This window comes from Nelumbo nucifera, chromosome 7, assembly GCF_055504915.1.
Source record: "Nelumbo nucifera cultivar China Antique chromosome 7, China Antique-T2T, whole genome shotgun sequence".
Taxonomy (NCBI): Eukaryota; Viridiplantae; Streptophyta; class Magnoliopsida; order Proteales; family Nelumbonaceae; genus Nelumbo; species Nelumbo nucifera.
This window is the reverse complement of record NC_142655.1, coordinates 16901106-16920407: the sequence shown is the minus strand read 5'-3', so window position 1 is coordinate 16920407 and position 19302 is coordinate 16901106. Positions and strand designations below refer to the sequence as shown.

The following is a 19302-nucleotide window of genomic DNA, read 5'->3' as shown; positions in this document are numbered from 1 at the left end:
TCTCCATTATACATGCCCATGACTGTCGGTGGTTAGTGGAGATTCAAATTCCAAGGCTGTATAACTGGTAATGGTGTAGAAATTGTTGGTGGAAAATCCTACATGAGACGAACCCAAGCAACAGAGATCTAGACAAAATGAATTAGAATTCTATCATCAATCTATGTACAAAAAAATGAATAAAAGCCTCGATGGGATAATAATAAGAAATAAAAATAGAATATGACAGGCAGAACAAATATGAAAATGAAGAACAAAGGAAGAGAGGCCGATATGATCGTCTATGGCATTGACTGTCCGATCATAGGTGAGTCTTGACCGGTCATTTCCATGGCTGCCAATGGTTACTAAAAAGTCCAGTGGCGTTTCAATGAAACTCTGTTCCCTACTTTTCCTGAAATTGGATCAGGGGAGTGTGGATATTGAAGCTTGCCACAAATTATGAGGGATTTAGGAGATGACCTCTTTGATGCTTGTTAGAGAAAAAAATGCTGAATTTTCCAAAAAAATAAGAAAGTAAATGGCAATACCAGTCTGACTCTGTATATTTAGCAAATACATTAGAAATCTTAAGACTGATGGAACACGGTGAGCCAAACAGACCGTGATAATCACACATCATTCTACGAGGGATTGGCAAGAAAATCAAGAGAGGAAGACCAGGTCATGATATGGATGCAGTTAAGCGAATTTGGCTGTTTTGTGAACTTCACCATTACGAGACCTGGGGGGGTATATGTAATTGAGCAGCCGGGGAGGTGAGGTTGAAATTCTTGCATATGAAGTGGTGATGAATGGATAAAGAGGCCCAGATCAAGATATTCTTTCCCCAATCACATGCGTCGATAGTCATCCCGGCCTGGTCTGATTGGTATAACCACCCGGGTTCAATTATAATATATTTTCTGGTTCATCAAATCTGATTTGGGTTCGAACCACCTGATCAAAGAAAAGCTTTTAATTAGACAAATAGATAGATGGAAGTGGTGGGGTTGCCTGTTCAGGAAGAGGAATTAAATCTCATTAGAGAGTTCACATCTTCTATGAAGAGATTCATTCCAATCAAACGGAAATCGGATTTGGATATGCACGTAAGGCTGCGCTTGTTTGCGATACAAACACAAATATGTCCTATGCATAAATACCCTCTATTCGGTTCAAGAATGCAAAGTGGGTTTGCAGTTGTAACTCGATTTTTTACTCTTTTTGTTTGTTTCAAAATGATGTAAAGATGTGTACAAATTTGCTGCTGTTTGGTGGATTGCATGGGTGCAAACATGAAATGCTCCAATACAAATGTGACAAATAGATAGATGGGTGCATTTTGGTCAAATGTATCAAAGTCATCTCTCTCTCTCTCGATGAGACAATCAATAAGCCTGTTTACATCGATTTTCAAAGAGCACAATTTTTTATCCGAAAAATAGATACAGTAATGAACTCTCCTCACAATACAAATGTGACAGAAAATAGATTCCCCCCCCCCCTCCCTAAATGATACAATTTTTGTATGGCAATCCAATGCGTACAAACCCGAACCGGGGTAGATAAATACCCCGGTTTGATGTTTGTATTGCAAAGAAATGCAGCCTAATTAACAAATTAAACTAAAAATATAGAAATACTATTTAATATATATATATATATATATATATATATATATAGTGGGGATCCGTTGGGCTTTATTAAGTGAAAACTCAGCAATAGAAATACATAAGAGTCTATAATTATTTTATATTTTAACTTTTTAAAGATCAATTAGATAGAACTTACCCGAGTTAGTTGGTTTTCTAGTATTTCCAACCAGTTTTGGTTTAGTAATATTTCAACCCGACCAAGTTAGGTCAGTTTTGGTTTGGCCATTTATAAATTAACCAAAACTGAACTAACTAACCATAGATATATTAATAAATTATTTTAAATATAATTTTTAATATGGGAAAGTGGAAAAACTCTCATGTTTCTTAGTCTAAAATATTTTATATCATAAATTTAATTTTTAATTTATTTCTTAATAATACCACTGTAATTTATTAAATTTAAATTTAATTTTTATATTTAAATATTTTGAACAAATAAACCAAACTGAAAATAGATCCAAACCGATACAACCCAAGTTGGAAGGTTTTCACTAATGGTTAGTAGATTTTGGGTAACAAACTCCCGACTTCACCAAGTCGATTTGATTGGCAAAACAACCTACAACCGAACTGAACCAATCCTTGAACGCTCCTAATTTCAATTAAATTAATAGTCTAATCTCTAATAAATAACAATAGTTTGATCTCCAATAACTATTGAAATTTTATAGTACAAATGCACAATTATTAAAAATAAATTTATAATGAAAATACAATAGATATCTAATAAAAATACAATAATTAAAAATATACAATAAATACTGGAAAAAATATTAAATTAGTTAATAAGTAGTGCAATCTCAAATAATAGCTTAATCTCTAATTAATATTAATCAATAATTGAAAAAAATACATAATTACTAAAAACAAATTTATAACAAAAATACAATAAATTAAATTTCAAAAGTTAAATAATAGTTGTTTAATCTCCAATGATTATTGACAATTTTCTATTAAATAACAAGACAATTAAATTTATAAATAATTATTGAAGATATATTTATCAATAAATACAATAAATAATTACTGAAAATACAATAAATATTAATTTTAATATATATAATTATATATTGAATATACATTTATTGTAAAATTATTACTAATGAATATTAATTTTTTTGAAAGTTATTTTTTTATAATTATTAATTGATATAAGCGAAATTAGTAATTTACAATATTATTTATTTATTTAAATAATATTTTTATTTAAAATTTTAAAATATTAACTATTTATCGACTTTAATAAGCGTAAAATTATAATTAGTACTATTATTACATAATTCATTATTAATTTTGTACAATATTAAATCATCATTCATATGAATATTATGAAATCTATTACAATTATTTTTCCATGTTTAAGAAATTTTTTTAAATTTATTACATAATTTTGTTATTTTAACTATTTAAAATTTGGTTATGTTAAATGTTTCGTTATTTAAATATTTAAATAATATGTAAAATATTTAAATTTTTCCATTATTTGAATTTTATTTATTTTAAAGTTATTACATAATATTAAATATTTCCATTCAAATGTAATCAGATCTGCTCCTCACACATGGCACTTCACATCGACCTCACAGGCACCCATTGTGCATTGACAATATCTCCCATACTTATGTGTTATTATTTACGGGAGATGTTCCCAATGCACGGTGGGATGTGCCTGTGAGGTCGTTGTGAAGCGCCCTGCGTGAGGAGCAGATCCCACCTCACTGTTTACACCATCCACGCCAAGGTTGGCAAGTTGCTGCAAGAATGTGTTCTTGGGCTTGTGAACAAAATCATTTGAAACCAAAATCCACTCCACATGGCATGGCCTTGTTAAGAAAACCAAAGGCTGCAAGGAACAATTTCTCTTGATAACTTTTTCTTTGAACACAAGATTAATGGCGACCTGAAGTTGTTGGTATATTTCAACAATGTAAAACCGTTAAGAAATGCTCATCTGTGATAAATGTAAAACTGTAGGCGAAAAACAAAACAAGGAGATGACTCTTTTAAGTCGATGATCATTGCATACGAAATTGAATTCATTTGGAGGCTGGAGGTTCAGTTTTTCTCTCACATCTTCTTGTCCACAGTAATACTTCTAGTACACTAACTGTGATAAGAACCATTGCAAGAATAAACCCATAGGCTATGCTCCAGCAATAATCCGCACTTCCATCTTGAATTCCCAGGGCAATATTCAGGGCTCCAAGGAATAAAATGAGCCTCCCAGCCACATGATGGTAGCACTTCCAGCATCTACGAAACTTGCTGTCCTTACTAGGGCGTAGAAAGAATGCCATTACCTGATACACCCAAGTGGAACATACATTTAGGTTAGAAATATAATATAATCTCTATAATCAAAGCCCAGATATACAAAGATGGGAATTTGGTTTTAATTTATAAAAGTATGTAATATTAACATGCATTTTCATTTGTATGCATCGACTCAAATGAAACAGATTACATCTAGAATCATTTTCCACTTGTGTGTCTGTGTTTGGAGTCTATTGAAAACATAGTTTCCTGTTTAATTCAATCTACAATTTTTTTTGAATGAATTTGTGAAATTGTTGGCCCATGTCTTTAATAGATATGCAGCACATATCAGTGCAGCAGAGGAAAATTATCTTCAGGAGTGTCATGGACACTTTGAATCAGTATATACTTAAACATGGAGGAGAAACCTGGCAAAATAGACTAGTTTAAAAGTTATTACAAAAGAAATAATAATAAAACATTGCATACTTTTAAAAGGGGAATTCAGCAGAGAAAATGGGGAACACGTACCCAAGACCAATTTGGAGGGGTGGCAGCACCGTGTAATTTTTGAGGATGCTTCCACAATCAGAAAGAATATACATAGCATGTATGCTACTGATTGATTGAAGGACCGGAGGTGGACTTGGTAAATTTGGAAGGAGAGGAGGAGGAAAGAAAGTGATCAAAGAATGATAGGGTGTCGGGCGTACCATCTTAATTAAAATGCTAAAAGACCAAAATTTTTGCCCAACGCCTGCGGACTACAAAAGTTGAAATGGCATGAAATGATGAATTCACTTCGTTATTATTTTTACTTCTAAGGAAAAACTTAATTTTTATAGCTTTATGTCCAGAATGGGATTTAGTTTAAATCTTCTTAAGAAGGTTAACATCTTTGGATAACAATTTGTTAATGGTATATGAAAATTGAAATAGAATCAATTTCATTTTTTTTTTGATAATTGATAGAATCAATTTCAATTTAAAACACCCCCTTATTTATAAACTAAATTTATATAGTGAATTCATCATGAATTCACTTTGTTATCATTTTTACTTCTAAGAACCTTAATTTATGTCTAGAATGGAATTTAGTTTAAATGTTCTTAAGGTTAACATCTTTGGATAACAATCTGCTATGAAAATTGAAATAGAATCAATTTCAATTTAAAACATCTATCAATTATTTTATTTTATTTTATTTTGCAAAAGAAAGGGCCATGAACCCCAGAAACTTGCATAACAGCTTCACCCATATGGACAGGGTTTTTCCAGGATACAAGAATAAATGTTAGGTAATGGAGAATTTGTGAACCTGAAGCATAGTAAGCAGAAGAAGAAATAATCCAATGCCTCTGTGTATTGGTATATCTACACGCATTTTTCCATGTAGTTGAATCCCAGACAAAACTCCAGAAAGTCCAATAATAAATCCCATTGACTGAATAAAGATATGAGCATAATACCAATTAGGATCCAGGTGTCTAAAATATCTTGCAGCAATTGCCCCAGCAGGAAGGAGCACACCCCATGCAATTATGCCCAGTGCTCCATGATTCTTTTTCATATCGTCAATGCTTATGGGAGCATTAGCCATGTAACCTTCAAGAAAACAGTTATATTTTTTACAGGCTTTTGGCTCAAACATAAACAAAACATACAAAATGACCTCCAGAAAAATAATAATCAGCGGATATCAAGTTACAACTAACATAATGGCAGTAGTGTTATAATATTAAGAAATGAAGTAAACCAGATTCATAAAATTTCCACTTGGTACAATGGTAAATTGTTGGGCTGGTAAGTGTGAAAACATGGGGTTGAGTAAACGGATACTTTGTGCAGGAGAAAAAACAAGTAGCCAAAGATTATGACCATATCCAGTCTACCCCAATGTTGTAAAACACAGATGCATGCCATGAGGCATAGTTCAGAATGTAAGAGGCGTAAGCCTCCCGAACACAAGGAGGGGGATGAGGACGAAGGGGAGAGGATCTTATTTTTCTTTGTTTTTAATAAAAAATCTTTTATATTAAGAAGAACTGAAAGACTTATTTCTAGTCCATATACTTGTTCTTATTTCAGAAACCAATGCAGAGGCTGTTTGATAACAGCAAAGCTTCAGAACTGAAAGACTTATTTCTTTGTCTTTTAGTTGTTAAAATAATTAAATAAATAAAACTTTTAAGGGTATTGTGATCTACCCAATTTCAGTTTCAGCCATCAAGGAGTCCATAACCCCCTTAGAAACTTACTAAAAGACAAAGCAATAAGTTTTTCAGTTCAGCATCTTCATCTTTTATCAAATGGCCCCTCAATCTCTACCTCCTTGCTTGGCCTTTCTTGTGAAAAAGTGTTGTGGGGTCCAATTCCACCCAAAATAAGGACTTTGCTTGGAGATTTTTCACTTGAAGAGCAATACCTCTGAGATAATCCTAAAGAAATGACGTAAGTGGTGTCTATCACCACATAAATGCCCTTGTGTAATGCAAATGGTGAAATTATTTATCATCTACTAATCTCTTATTCTCTCATATCTAGTATTTTGGAGGCTTTCTTCTCACTATTTGATTGCAAGGAAGTTGATTGAGGTGCAAAACCTTTTCTCAGAGTCATTCTTCTCTCCTATTAAGAGAAAGGAAAAGATCCAATGGAGATGTACAAGGGCAGCAAGCTTGTGAACAATATAGGAGGAAAGAAATGCTAGAGTCGTTGGAGGGCAAAAGAGGTTATATTCGACTGGTCATGATTAGAGTAATACATTGGGTGAAGACCTTGAACCTGCCCTTTCCAGCCAGTGACATGGCTAGGGGTGGAAGGTGGTGGCATCATCTTTGAACCTGCCCTCAACTAATGGTGGAGAAAGGGATCCATTGGACACCATTAAGATAGAACCAAATAACATTAAAACTTTGATGGATGTAGCAATGCCAACAATGAAAGAAGTCCTAGAGTTTACTGAAGAACCAAGGGTAGCAGAACATAGAGATGGCCATTCCTAAGATAGAGATTGAAGGAAGTAACTAGCTTTACCTTACAAGTTCAACTAGAACTAATTCAAGAATTACAACTTCGCATGGCACAAGTTCCACCAATGTCAACAATGGAAGAAGTCCTAGAGTTTGTTGAATACCCAAGGGTAGCACAATACAGAGATGGTAATTCCTAAGATAGAGATTGAAGGAAAAGTTCCAAATGTTGCAGTTGAGGTTTTGGCAGGTTGATGATTTAAGTGCTCAAGAAGTAGTTGTGGAAAGTCCAAGCATGTAGTTGTGGAAAGTCCTACTCCTTTTTCCATTGGGGCATACCAACTTTTCATCCTCAAGTTGTTCAAAACTCAAGGACAAGTTTTTTTGAACTAGGGGAGAATGATGCAGGAGCTCAAGAGTCAAACTTGGAATTTTGTGAAAATTCATGTATTTCTGGACACTAAGAATAATTTTGCCATTTTACAATTTTTCTATAGGGTCCAATAATAAGGTTTGATTGTCAATTTATAGTTTGTTTATGTTTAAAATTCCAGTCATTGCATAAGTAGGATTAGAATTTTTTTTTTGAGAGATTTTGTAAAACGTGGTTGTCAGATTGGGCTCGGCCCCTAAGGCAAATGAGTGGCTCATCGGAGCACCGACTCATTATCCTTCCACCAATGGGAGCAAGAGGTTGTCGCCGCTCTAAGTAGGATTAGAGTTATTGAGTCTTCTTTGAATTTGAAATAGGATATGACAGCTTAGTTTGAATCCTACTAGGATTATTGAGTCTAACAGTTTGACTCTTAGGACTATTATGAGTCTAATAGTTTGACCCCTAGGATTGTATGACTTTGGAATCTAAAAATATGTATGGACATTTACACAAAGAGCAATGAAGTTTATTGAGTTTTCTTTAGCTTATGATAATTATGGTGAGTGATTCCCATACCCTAGAGTGATTCTAGGTTTCTAGGTGCCTCATGAATGATTCTAGGTATTTTCTCTCTTCTTTCTATCCCTATTTTCTTTCTTGTACCTTCAAGAATCCATTACAACCACCAACAGCCATAAATTTCTGATCAAAGAAGACCATTCAACATTCTCTAAGGACTAGAACTGAGCTGCTCTTACATCATGTACAAAGAAAAAAAGAAGCAACAAAAAAAGATAATAGTCCTTTTAAGTACTATAATTGCACTCCACTCGGTCCAATAGGTTTTGCAAACTTAGTTTGGGCAAAGCTATTGTGTTTCAAGATGAGATTTGGGAAAGCTGAAAACAAAGATGAGATTGTGGAAGGAGATTCAAAAATCACTATATAATGGTCATGTAAATGAAGGATCTGGTACTTGGCAATACAGATTCATATTTAGAGAGGTAAGAACTAAGAAGCCTTATGGAGTTAGATCATCAGCCTAACAATAACAGGTAAAGAGGTCAGAAAATGGTTAGCAGTTGTGATGCCTAGACAAGTGGGTTGCTAGAATCACAGAAACCAGTTGCTTGGGGACAGATAAGGGGCACGGGCAGCCACAAATGGACAACATAATGTAAAAAAGAATGTGGGAAGGTCAGGGGTGTTGTTTTTTTCTTGTATAAGGGTGTGTAGAGGGTGCAGAATTTGACTGAGGTAATTTCTTTTTTACAAACAGCTAACTTCACTCTTCAAGCACAACAGGATTACATGGATAATGCTTAACAAAGTTAACTATCTAAGAGTTCTACTCCACTTTTTTTTTCCAGATGTTAAGCTACACACATCCAAGTATTCATCACAGATGAGCAAATTTTCAAGTGTCCCAGGATGTAGTAAAAAGGTTTCCTTTTTCATTTTCAAAGATTGGCATGCTTACAGCACTTCAAATATGTAATTATAATCAAGGATCAAAATTTCGCAACGTATTGGCCCATATCAGCCAATGCATATTGTATCGGTGATCCAATGATATGCTATTATATGGACTGTTTTGGGGTTTGGCCTGTTTCAGGGGGTAAACAGGCCTTATATTTATATATATAACATGCTAACTAACTCTCTAACACTACTAACATGCTAACAACAACATAAATAACATGCTAACTAACTCTACACTCCCCCTCAAGTTGGGAGTAGATATTAATCATTCCCAACTTGCGTACATTTGTTTCCAACTTGGTCTTTGGCACTGCCTTAGTGAAGAGATCGACAAGCTGCATGTCAGAGGCAATATATGGAAGACACACTTTTTGAGAAGCAACTCTTTCTGATAAAGTGTCAATCCACTTCAATATGCTTAGTTATGTCATGTTGAACTGGATAATGGGCGATGTTAATAGCAGCCTGATTATCACAATATAGCATCAGGGGCCTCTCATAAGTAATGCTAGTTCTTCAAAAAGGAATTTCAACCATAATACTTCAACCACACCATTCGCCATTGCCCTATATTCAGCTTCAGCACTAGAACAAGCAACAACATTTTGCTTCTTGATTCTCCAAGAGACAAGATTTCCTCTTACAAAAGCACAATACCTAGAGGTGAATCTCCTATCATCAACACACCCAGCCCAATTAGCATATGTGTAGACTTTTATTTTCATGTGACCATTATCTTTGAAGAGTATTCCCCTGCCTAGACATCTCTTTAGATAAGCAAGGATCTTCTCAACTACAAGAGGATGAGTGGTTCTGGGGGAATGCATATACTGGCTAACAACACTAACTGCATAAGAAATGTTCGCTTGTGTGAGGCAAAGATAAAGGAGTTTCCAACCAATCGTTGAAACATAACCTTGTCTTCAAGGGGCTCTCCCCCATCTACACTTGTCTTATGATTTTGTTCAATAGGTGTGTCAGCAGGTTTAACACCTAGTTTTCCAGCTTCTTGCAAAAGGTTGAGAACATACTTTCTTTGGGAAACAAAAATCCCATGTTTAGACTGTGCTACCTCAATGCCCAAGAAATCCCATCTTTGACCTCAAATTCTTGGTGAAGCAAATGCTTAAGAGAGTCAATCTCATAGGTATCACTCCTATCACCACAATATCATCCACATATGCAGCAAGTAGGGTTAAGGAGAAATCCTTTCTCTTAATGAAAAGGGTGTGATCTAATTGAGCTTGAACATAGCCAAACTTTTCAAGGGCTTGTCTAAATCTGTCAAACCATGCTCTTGGAAACTGTTTCAGTCCATATAAGGCTTTATTCAGCCGGCAGACCTTCTCCCCTGCTTCTATACTGTAGAATCTAGGAGGTAACTCCATATACACCTCCTCTTGCAAATCACCATTGAGGAAGGCATTTTTGACATCCATCTAAAACAATGTCCATGAGAAATTTGCTGCAAGGGATAGTAAAACTCTGATGGTATTCATTTTGGCCACTAGTACAAAAGTCTCCAAATAGTCTATGCCATTAGCATTATGTTTCACTGTAAACACCCATTTGCACCCAATCGGTTTTTTTTTCCTTCAGGTTGCTCAACTAACTCCCATGTATTGTTCTTTACAAGAACATTCATCTCTACCTGCATTGCATTTCACTGTAAACACCCATTTGCACCCAATCGGTTTTCTTTTTTCCTTCAGGTTGCTCAACTAACTCCCATGTATTGTTCTTTACAAGAGCATTCATCTCTACCTGCATTGCATCCTTCCACTCAAGTACTGAAAAAGCTTCTTGCACTGTTCTGGGAATGGGAATAGCAATAATAGAAGCCAAAAAAGACTTATAGGATGGGGATAAATGACCATAAGATAGAAACTGAGAAATACAATGGACTGTAGATGAGGTACAATGACGCTTTCCTTTACGAACTGCAATTAGAAGATCAAGATCATCCAAAGGAGTAAAAGGCTCAACAATGAGAGGTATCTCATCTGTAGTGGAAGATAAAGGGACTGCGGTACCTGGATCTGGAGCCACAAAGGAAATTAGAGTTGGCCTGGACTGTTGATGCCCGAAACCAACATGCCTCCACCGCCTGTGATACACCCTCAAATCCCGACATCTTTGACAATCCTCTTCACCACACTCCCCTTCAGTGATTGGGACAGGTAATGGAATTTCTGATGAACGTGACCACATCTCACTACTCTCCCCCTCAAAAGAAACTATACGAATAATAGGGTACATCCTCAAAGAACATGACATCCATAGACAAAACATTTCCCAAAAATAGGTTCATAGCAGCAATATCCTTTTTGATTTTGTGCAAGAAAAATAGGTTAAATGGAATTTTCATGTCTAGGACCCGTGAAGGAACTCTGTTGATGAAGTACATCCTGTTAGAACAATGTTAAAATAACTTAGTTGCAGATGTTAGGGCCTGTTTGGCTAATTAAAGTGTTTTTTATTTCGTTTTTTATTTCCGTTGTCTGTTATTGTACTCAGGGGCACAAGGGTCTTTTCCCTTGTTATTTCTACCGCCCTATATATAGTAAAATAAACACTGGCGCCGCCAGTACTATTACATTGCAAACCTTCTCTCTTCTCTCCTCTCTTCTCTTCTCTTCTTCTTCTCTTCTCTTCTCTCCTCTTCCTCTTATCTCTGGCCGGCCACACTGTCAAGATGGTATCAGAGCGGGAATGCTGATTAAAAGAAAGCAGATCGATCAACCCTACTGTCAAGAGAAGATCGATCAACCCAAAGAACAGATCGAACAGACTAGCAGAACAGAAATCTGATTTTAGACTACAGAATAGCTACAATTGGTACAGTTCTCCCTATTTTTCTCTTCTTTACTCTCCTTGGTCATGTGCCGAGTGAAAACCCTATGAATCTGGGGCGGCTGAATGCTGTCGAACCTATGTAACCCTAGTTTTCTTGGATCGTGTGTGTTAAGACAACTGTAGGTCAAGGATGACCTGTCTTCTCAATGGTTTGAGTTGACTATAAGTAAGAAGGATCTCTCCTGCTGATTAGTGGCTGTTAGACATTCAGGAATTCTGGTAGGTGGGGACTGTTAAAACTATACAGGTCTGAAATCTGTCGAATATTACCTCAGTTTTTTGTCTGGAATTTGGTACTGTTTGTGCTCAATCTGGTTGGTAAACCCAAGTGTGTGGGTGTGAAATGAGTGGAGCATTGTTTTGTGGAGTAAGGAGGGGTCCTAAGTCCGGTGTTTGGGACTGATTAATTGTTTGACCATGTCGACTGAGAATTCTGTTACTTCAAAGATCTCAGGGAGCCACAATGGAGTGAGTGGGGGAATGGATATGAGCTTTCCCATGGCTGTCATTCCCTTTGATGGTCTGAATTACCTTGAGTGGTCTAGGGGTATAAAACTATATATCACTGCTAGGGGGGGAATAGGATACATCAATGGGAGAGTAAAGGAACCGAAGTATGGAAGTGTTGAGCATGATAGGTGGAACCAAGAGAACAATGGTGATGTCTTGGCTCTTGGTTTCAATGCTGCCACAAGTAAGGAAGACTTTTATGTGGGCTGAAACTGCTTGTGAGATAATGGGAACAAGCAAAGTCCACTTATTCAGAACAAAGACACTATGCCAAGATATATCAACTACAAGCTAAATCTTCTACTTGCAAGTAGGGGGAGAGGAGTCTCTCGATGTACTATTCTGATTTGACATCAATATGGAAAGAACTTGATCACTATCAGAATGTGAATTGAAAGTGTGATGAAGATGCAAAGGCCTATAAGTCACTTGTATCACAACAACGAGTGTTTGCCTTCCTCCTAGGGCTGAATCCGTCATATGAGTCCATCAGGGTATAGATCTTGGGTAGTAAAGACTTGCCATCAATCCAGGAGGTGTATGCCTTGGTGCAGTCAGAAGAAAGCAGAAGAAGTGTGATGAATGGTGTAGAAGGGGAGTCAGTTGCCCTAGCGGTCCGGGGAAATTCAGATACAAATGTCGGAGGTGGCTTTAAAAGGGGTGACACTCAGAAAAAATCAGAAGATAAAAGCAAGCTTTGGTGCACTCACTGCCAGAAGACACGACACACGAAAGATACATGCTCGGATCTCCATGGAAAACCTAAATGGGCACAGGATTTGGGTAAGAAGTCAGCACCGGATCAGGGCAAGAAACCAGGCCAGCATAATCAAAAAAGGTATAACTCAACTAATATGGCATCAACAGAGACTAGTCCTTCCGTAACTCAGGAGAGACATCCCGGTTCTGACCCTCAGGAAGATATTATCAACTCCTTCCGTGAACATTTGGAATTGTATGGTAGGACTCTCTGCCAGGTGGATTCTGGGCCTACTCCTACCTCATTTGCGTCTACATCAGGTAATGCCACAGCCTTCCATGTGTCATCTCATACTACTGATTCACCTTGGATTATTGACTCCGGAGCCTCAAATCACATGACCGGTAAGTCAAATTTGTTCCAGACGTATAACCTTCTCTCTATGAGAGATAAGGTAAGACTGGCTGATGGTTCTTTTTCTACCATAGTTGGCCGAGGCACCATATCTCTCCCACTTGGCCTTACTCTTCCTAATGTCCTGCATGTTCCGAAATTACCTATTAATTTGTTGTCCATTAGTAGTCTTACTCTTTGAACTGCTCAGTCACCTTTTTTCCGTCTTCATGTGTGTTTCAGGATTTGACCTTGGGGAAGACGGTTGGTAGAGGAAGCATGGTGGATGGTCTCTACGTGTTGGAGAATAATGTTGGTCTAGTGGCGACTGAGTCCACAAGTACGTCGAGTGAGAGTCAGGCCTATTTATGGCATAGTCGTTTAGGTCATCTTTCTTTTGAGTCGTTAAAAGTTATGTTCCCAAAGTTGTTTGAGTCCTTGTCAGTGAGTCAGTTACAGTGTCAAACTTGTCAGTTGAGTAAGCATTGTAGAAGTTCTTTACCTTTACGAAATAAAAGATCTGAATTTCCATTTCATATTGTTTATTCTGATGTTTGGGGCCCTGTTACTCTACCTACTGCGGCTGGCTATAAGTATTTTGTTACTTTGATTGATGATTATTCTCGATACACTTGGGTTTACCCTATGCGATCTCGAGATGAAGTGCCACAAATTGTGAAAGATTTTCAACGCATGGTGTTCACTCAGTTCCAAACGGAAATTCATATCTTCCAGTCGGACAATGCAAAGGAATATTTCCATAGTGATCTCACGAAGTTCTTTTCTTCGAGTGGGTCACTTCAGCGAAGCTCTTGTGCCAGGACACCCCAACAAAATGGTGTGGCTGAACGAAAAAACCGTCACCTTCTTGAAGTTGCTCGTGGCTTGCTGATTCATATGAATGTGCCCAAACAGTTCTGGATGGATGCAGTACCGTGTGCGACATATATCATCAATCGCATGCCCTCTCGGCTACTAGAGTATAAGGCCCCACATCAGCTCTTGTTCCCTACAGCCCCGCTGTCCACCATTCCGATGCGTGTTTTTGGGTGTCGTTGTTTTGTCCACAACCTATCACCTACTCGTGGTAAACTTAACCCTCGGGCTATTCCTTGTGTTTTTCTTGGTTACCCTTCATCTCAAAAGGGGTATCGTTGCTACGATCCCATTGCCCGCAAGTACTATGTTAACATTGATGTCTCATTCTTTGAGAGTCAACCGTTCTTCTTGGTTTCTCCTCAGGGGGAGAGTAGGGTTAAGGAGAAACAGGCGACGACTCAGATTCAACTACCTCCTTTACCCGATCCTCCTCCGTTCCGGGTTTTTCATCGTCGCCATAAGAGCCAGCAGAGTCCAAGAGCCGTGGAGCCGGACACTATGCAACCAACATCATCGGATTCACCCGAGGCAGATCCGTCTCATCAGCCAGGTACACTTGCTCCCATTGCTCCTTTAAATGTTGATTCACCTGTCACCAATGATCTTAATATTCCTATTGCTAAGAGAACGGGTGTTAGATCTTGTACCACTAATCATCCTATCTCTAATTTTGTGTCCTATGAGCATGTTTCACCTTCGTACCGTGCCTTTCTCTCTTCTGTGGATAGTGTCCCCGTTCCTAAGACCGTGGCAGAAGCTTTGTCAAAACCTGAATGGACAGATGCAATGCAGGAAGAAATTGATGCCTTACACAAAAATGGTACTTGGGAGTTGGTAGATCTTCCTGAGGGAAAGGAACCAGTGGGGTGCAAGTGGGTGTTCACAGTGAAACACAAAGCTGATGGAACTGTTGAAAGGTACAAGGCTAGACTGGTAGCAAGAGGCTTCACACAGGTATATGGAGTGGACTATGTAGAGACTTTTGCTCCAGTAGCGAAGATGAACTCTATCTGGATTCTCCTTTCCTTGGCAGCAAATCTTGACTGGGATCTTCACCAATTGGACATCAAGAATGCCTTCTTAAATGGCGACTTGGAAGAGGAAGTGTACATGACCCAACCCCCAGGGTTCTGTGCCAAAGGCAGTGAACAAAAGGTGTGCAGGTTAAACAAGTCCCTATATGGGTTGAAACAATCACCTCGGGCTTGGTTTAGTAAGTTCCATTTAGCAGTCCAACAGATGGGATTCAAACAATGCCAATCAGATCATACCCTGTTTGTGAAAAGAGGTGAAGGTAAAATTGCAACTCTTATTGTGTATGTGGATGACATAGTGATCACAGGAGATTGGGAGGCTGAAATCCAGAGACTAAAAAAATTCTTAGCCACTAAATTTGAGGTGAAGGATCTAGGCCCCTTACGATACTTTCTTGGAATTGAAGTTGCCCACTCTCACAAGGGCATCTTTATTTCCCAACGGAAGTATGTACTAGATCTACTAGAAGTTACAGGCAAGTTGGGGGAGAAACCATCTGATTCACCTATTGAACCTAATCACCATCTAGGAGACAGTCAGGGAGAGTTTTTGAAAGATGTAAAGATGTTCCAGAGACTCGTGGGGAGACTTCTGTATTTGTCTATGACCAGGCCTGATATTGCCTATGCAGTGGGTGTCCTTAGTTAATTCATGCACAGCCCGAGGACAACTCACTTTGAGGCTGCAGAGAGGATCTTGAGTTATCTCAAGAAGTTTCCCGGAGCTAGTTTGTTGTTCCAGAAACACAGTCACTTAAAAGTGGAAGTATATACTGATGCAGATTGGGCAGGAGCAGTCAATGACCGAAAGTCTACCAGTGGTTATTGTTGAAGGGATGAGAGATCCATCGTATGGACGCCCAGATCTTGCGGAATAAGGGGGCGAATTTCAAAAATTTCTCTCCCTTCAACTGGGAATCGCATTCCCTATTTAGAAAAACATATTTTTCAAGAATCATTCTTGAACCATAAACTGAACCAAATATGAACCAAAAGGAGTAGGAGAAGATTATACCTGATACGGAGAAATAATATCCCCCAACGAAGGTGTTCACGCCCAAGAAAGGATCCAAAGACGGCTCCCACTGAAGATGGCGCAGTGCAAGATGGAGCAGAATCAGCAGTGTTCTTCTCCAAGAACTCTGTCCTTCGCAAGAAACAACAGGATGGCACGTGAGCACAGCTTCCTATCAATTCTTCCTCCAAGAACTGATGTCAAGATCAAATCTTGACTTCTCCCACAAGTGGAGATCGAACTGGCAAAACAGGGTGGCAAGAACAAGGAGGCGGCAAGAAAGAATTCTGCAGGGATGCTTTAATTCTTCCTTCTCGATTTCAACACTAAAGAGGATTTTTTAATGAATTCTTCTAAAGGCTGCCGCCCCCTCCTTCTTATGTTAACCTAAAAGATCAGCTGCTAATCCAATTAGGAACTGCTTATCCAAATCATATTTGGATAAGACCCCTTTTAGGTGATAGGGATAAACCCTTATCTGCAGATTAAATTAGTTTTCTCCTAATCTCATTAGGAAGTTTCTAGATCTGAATCACATTCAGATCTGGACTCTATGAGTGGATAGGGTCAAGACCCTATCCTATCTGCTAATCCATCTCAGAATTCGCCCCTTTATTAACTAATAAAATAGCCCAATTCGAAATGGGCTTTAGGCCCATTAAGCTTATGTGCTCACTTAACATTCCTAACTGCTGCCCAGTTGGGCTTCCTTGTATGGCGTGGGACCCAAGCATTGATCTACACATCAGCCACATGGGTTCGGCCCAGCCTTTGTTACAAGCCCTGACCGAATACACTGTTATGGACAGTGCACCCCCTGAAACCCATCAAATGGGCTTTATGGGCCCAACACTTACCCTAAGTGGTCCCTGGGCCAAGCCACCTTGTAACACCCAAGGACTGTGGGCAGATGCAAGATTAGCCCATCAGGTATTATCCTCAATGGTCTTACACTTAACCTCTCAGCCCATAATGATCATACACTGCCCGACAAGAGAGGACCTCTCCCTCGGCTGCAAGGAACAGTGTTGCACTCTCTACTTATATGGATCCCGGGAATTAAAACCTTCTTGCAAACATTTTAGAAACCATAATATATATACTTTTATATCTCATATAAAATATACTTTGGAAAAAAAATCTCAACGATTGAAATCGGCTGCCGGCAGTCTTGGTTTCCATCAGTGAGAGTGCATCCCCGATCATTACCTTTGTCCGAAAAAGGGGCTGATCCTGCCACTATGATCACCCACTCAGATAAATTCTCAGACTGTCCCAACATACCCAGGTTTTTACCCCCGCTAAGGATCTCACTGAATGGTACATCAAAGACAGCCCAATCCGACACCTAATGCAGTATCATAATCGAGTCTAGGGGTCAGGTGTAACTGTCTAGTTTTGCCCATCAATCTCCAAGGTCCAGGGCAATACTGGAAATCTGGTCCAGTTCAAAGATTCAATTAATCCTACACTGTATGTGCCTAGGGTCTCACCCTGGCAGCTGAGACAGGCCACCCCAACCGACTTGGTGGCACCACAATGTCAACCTTGTCAGGATAGGTCTCCTCAGACCGATCCACTGGCTGTGAACATTCGAAACTAACACGAGTCTCATTAAGTGTCCAGTTTAAGGGTATTACATAGAAACATACCAAGGGAACATGAATCAAATATGCACTTTTATTCATTTACAATAAACTCATAAAGTACATCATTCTGATTGAAGCTAAGGGCATACAAAACTAACTAACAATTGTGCCTTTGTAGGAAGAAACCTTGTCACATGGAGAAGCAAAAAACAAAGTGTGGTGGCTAGATCCAGTGCTGAAGCAGAGTATAGAGCGATGGCTCATGGAGTTGCGGAAATCATGTCGATAAGAAATCTGTTAGGTGAACTGGGTTTCGCAGTAAGCAATCCTACGTCACTCTATTGTGACAATAAAGCTGCCATCAATATTGCTGCTAATCCAGTTCTGCATGATAGGACGAAACACATTGAAGTGGACAAGCACTTTATCAAAGAGAAACTTGAAAGTGGAGAAGTGTGCACACCATATGTCAGCTCGGAAGAGCAACTTGCAGATATCTTCACCAAAGGTCTTCATCATGTGCGGCACAAAGATTTGTGTGACAAGTTGGGCATGATTGACATCTATGCTCCAACTTGAGGGGGAGTGTTAGAATAATGTTAAAATAACTTAGTTGCAGATGTTAGGGCCTGTTTGGCTAATTAAAGTGTTTTTTTATTTCGTTTTTTATTTTTGTTATGTCTGTTATTGTACTCAGGGACACAAGGGTCTTTTCCCTTGTTATTTCTGTTGCCCTATATATAGTAAAATAAACACTAGTGCCGCCAGTACTGTTACATTGCAAACCTTCTCTCTTCTCTCCTCTCTTCTCTTCTCTTCTTCTTCTCTTCTCTCCTCTTCCTCTTATCTCTGGCCGGCCACACTGTCAAGACATCCAAAGCATAACCTAACTCATTGACTAAAAGACTAATGACCTCCCCACTTCTTTATCTTCCCCATGTGAATGCCCCCCGAGCAAATAAATTCCATTCGTCTCAAGGCCAATCCCAATCACCTTCCTTGTCTTCAAATCCTGAAAAACACACCGATCAAGAAAGTCACCGAGCAGTTTTGATTTTTAGTAATGCTACTAACTGAAAGTAGGTTAGTACTAGGTTTAGGAACATGCAAAATTAAGGACAAGGAAATGCCCACTAGACAGTCTAATGTCTTCCTTGCCAAAGAAAGGAACAACAAAGCCATCGGCAATAGACACTTTGTCTCTACCAGAGGATAAGCAATAAGTAATAAACAATGAGGATAAGCCAGTTATATGGTCAGATGCAACTGAATGTATAACCCAACAAGGTTCATTGTTACTGTTGAGCAAGAGCAAGTGAAGAGAGGAGAGGAGAAGAGAGAACAGAGATGAGTCGAGTGACTGAAAGCCCTCTAGAACATTGGGGGCAAAAGAATGATTTTATTATTTATACTAGTATAGTCGAACAATATAAACAGAGGAGAAATTACAACAATACCCTTATGGTACTAAATTTGAATACATAAACAACTGACAACACTCCCCCTCAAGTTGGAGCATAGATATCAATCATGCCCAACTTGTCATAAAGATCATGATGTCTAGAAAGGTTTAAACCCTTTGTAAAGATGTCTGCAAGCT

The 19302-nt window shown here is 38.4% G+C and overlaps 1 protein-coding gene across 7 annotated transcripts in view; it reads right to left on the bottom strand.

Moving 5' to 3' along the window:
* Positions 1–3484: 3484 nt before the first annotated feature.
* The window catches only part of LOC104607831 (cytochrome b561 and DOMON domain-containing protein At3g61750-like), a 32219-nt gene continuing 16401 nt past the window's right edge, over positions 3485–19302 (bottom strand). For all 7 annotated transcript variants that reach the window (XM_010273574.3, XM_088892098.1, XM_088892100.1 and 4 more), the window contains 2 exons: positions 5215–5501; positions 3485–3940 (listed from right to left, as the gene is read on the bottom strand). In XM_010273574.3, coding sequence (XP_010271876.1) covers positions 3677–3940; positions 5215–5501 — 551 coding nt within the window. In that variant the 3' untranslated portion in view covers positions 3485–3676. The remainder of the gene's footprint in view (positions 3941–5214; positions 5502–19302) is intronic.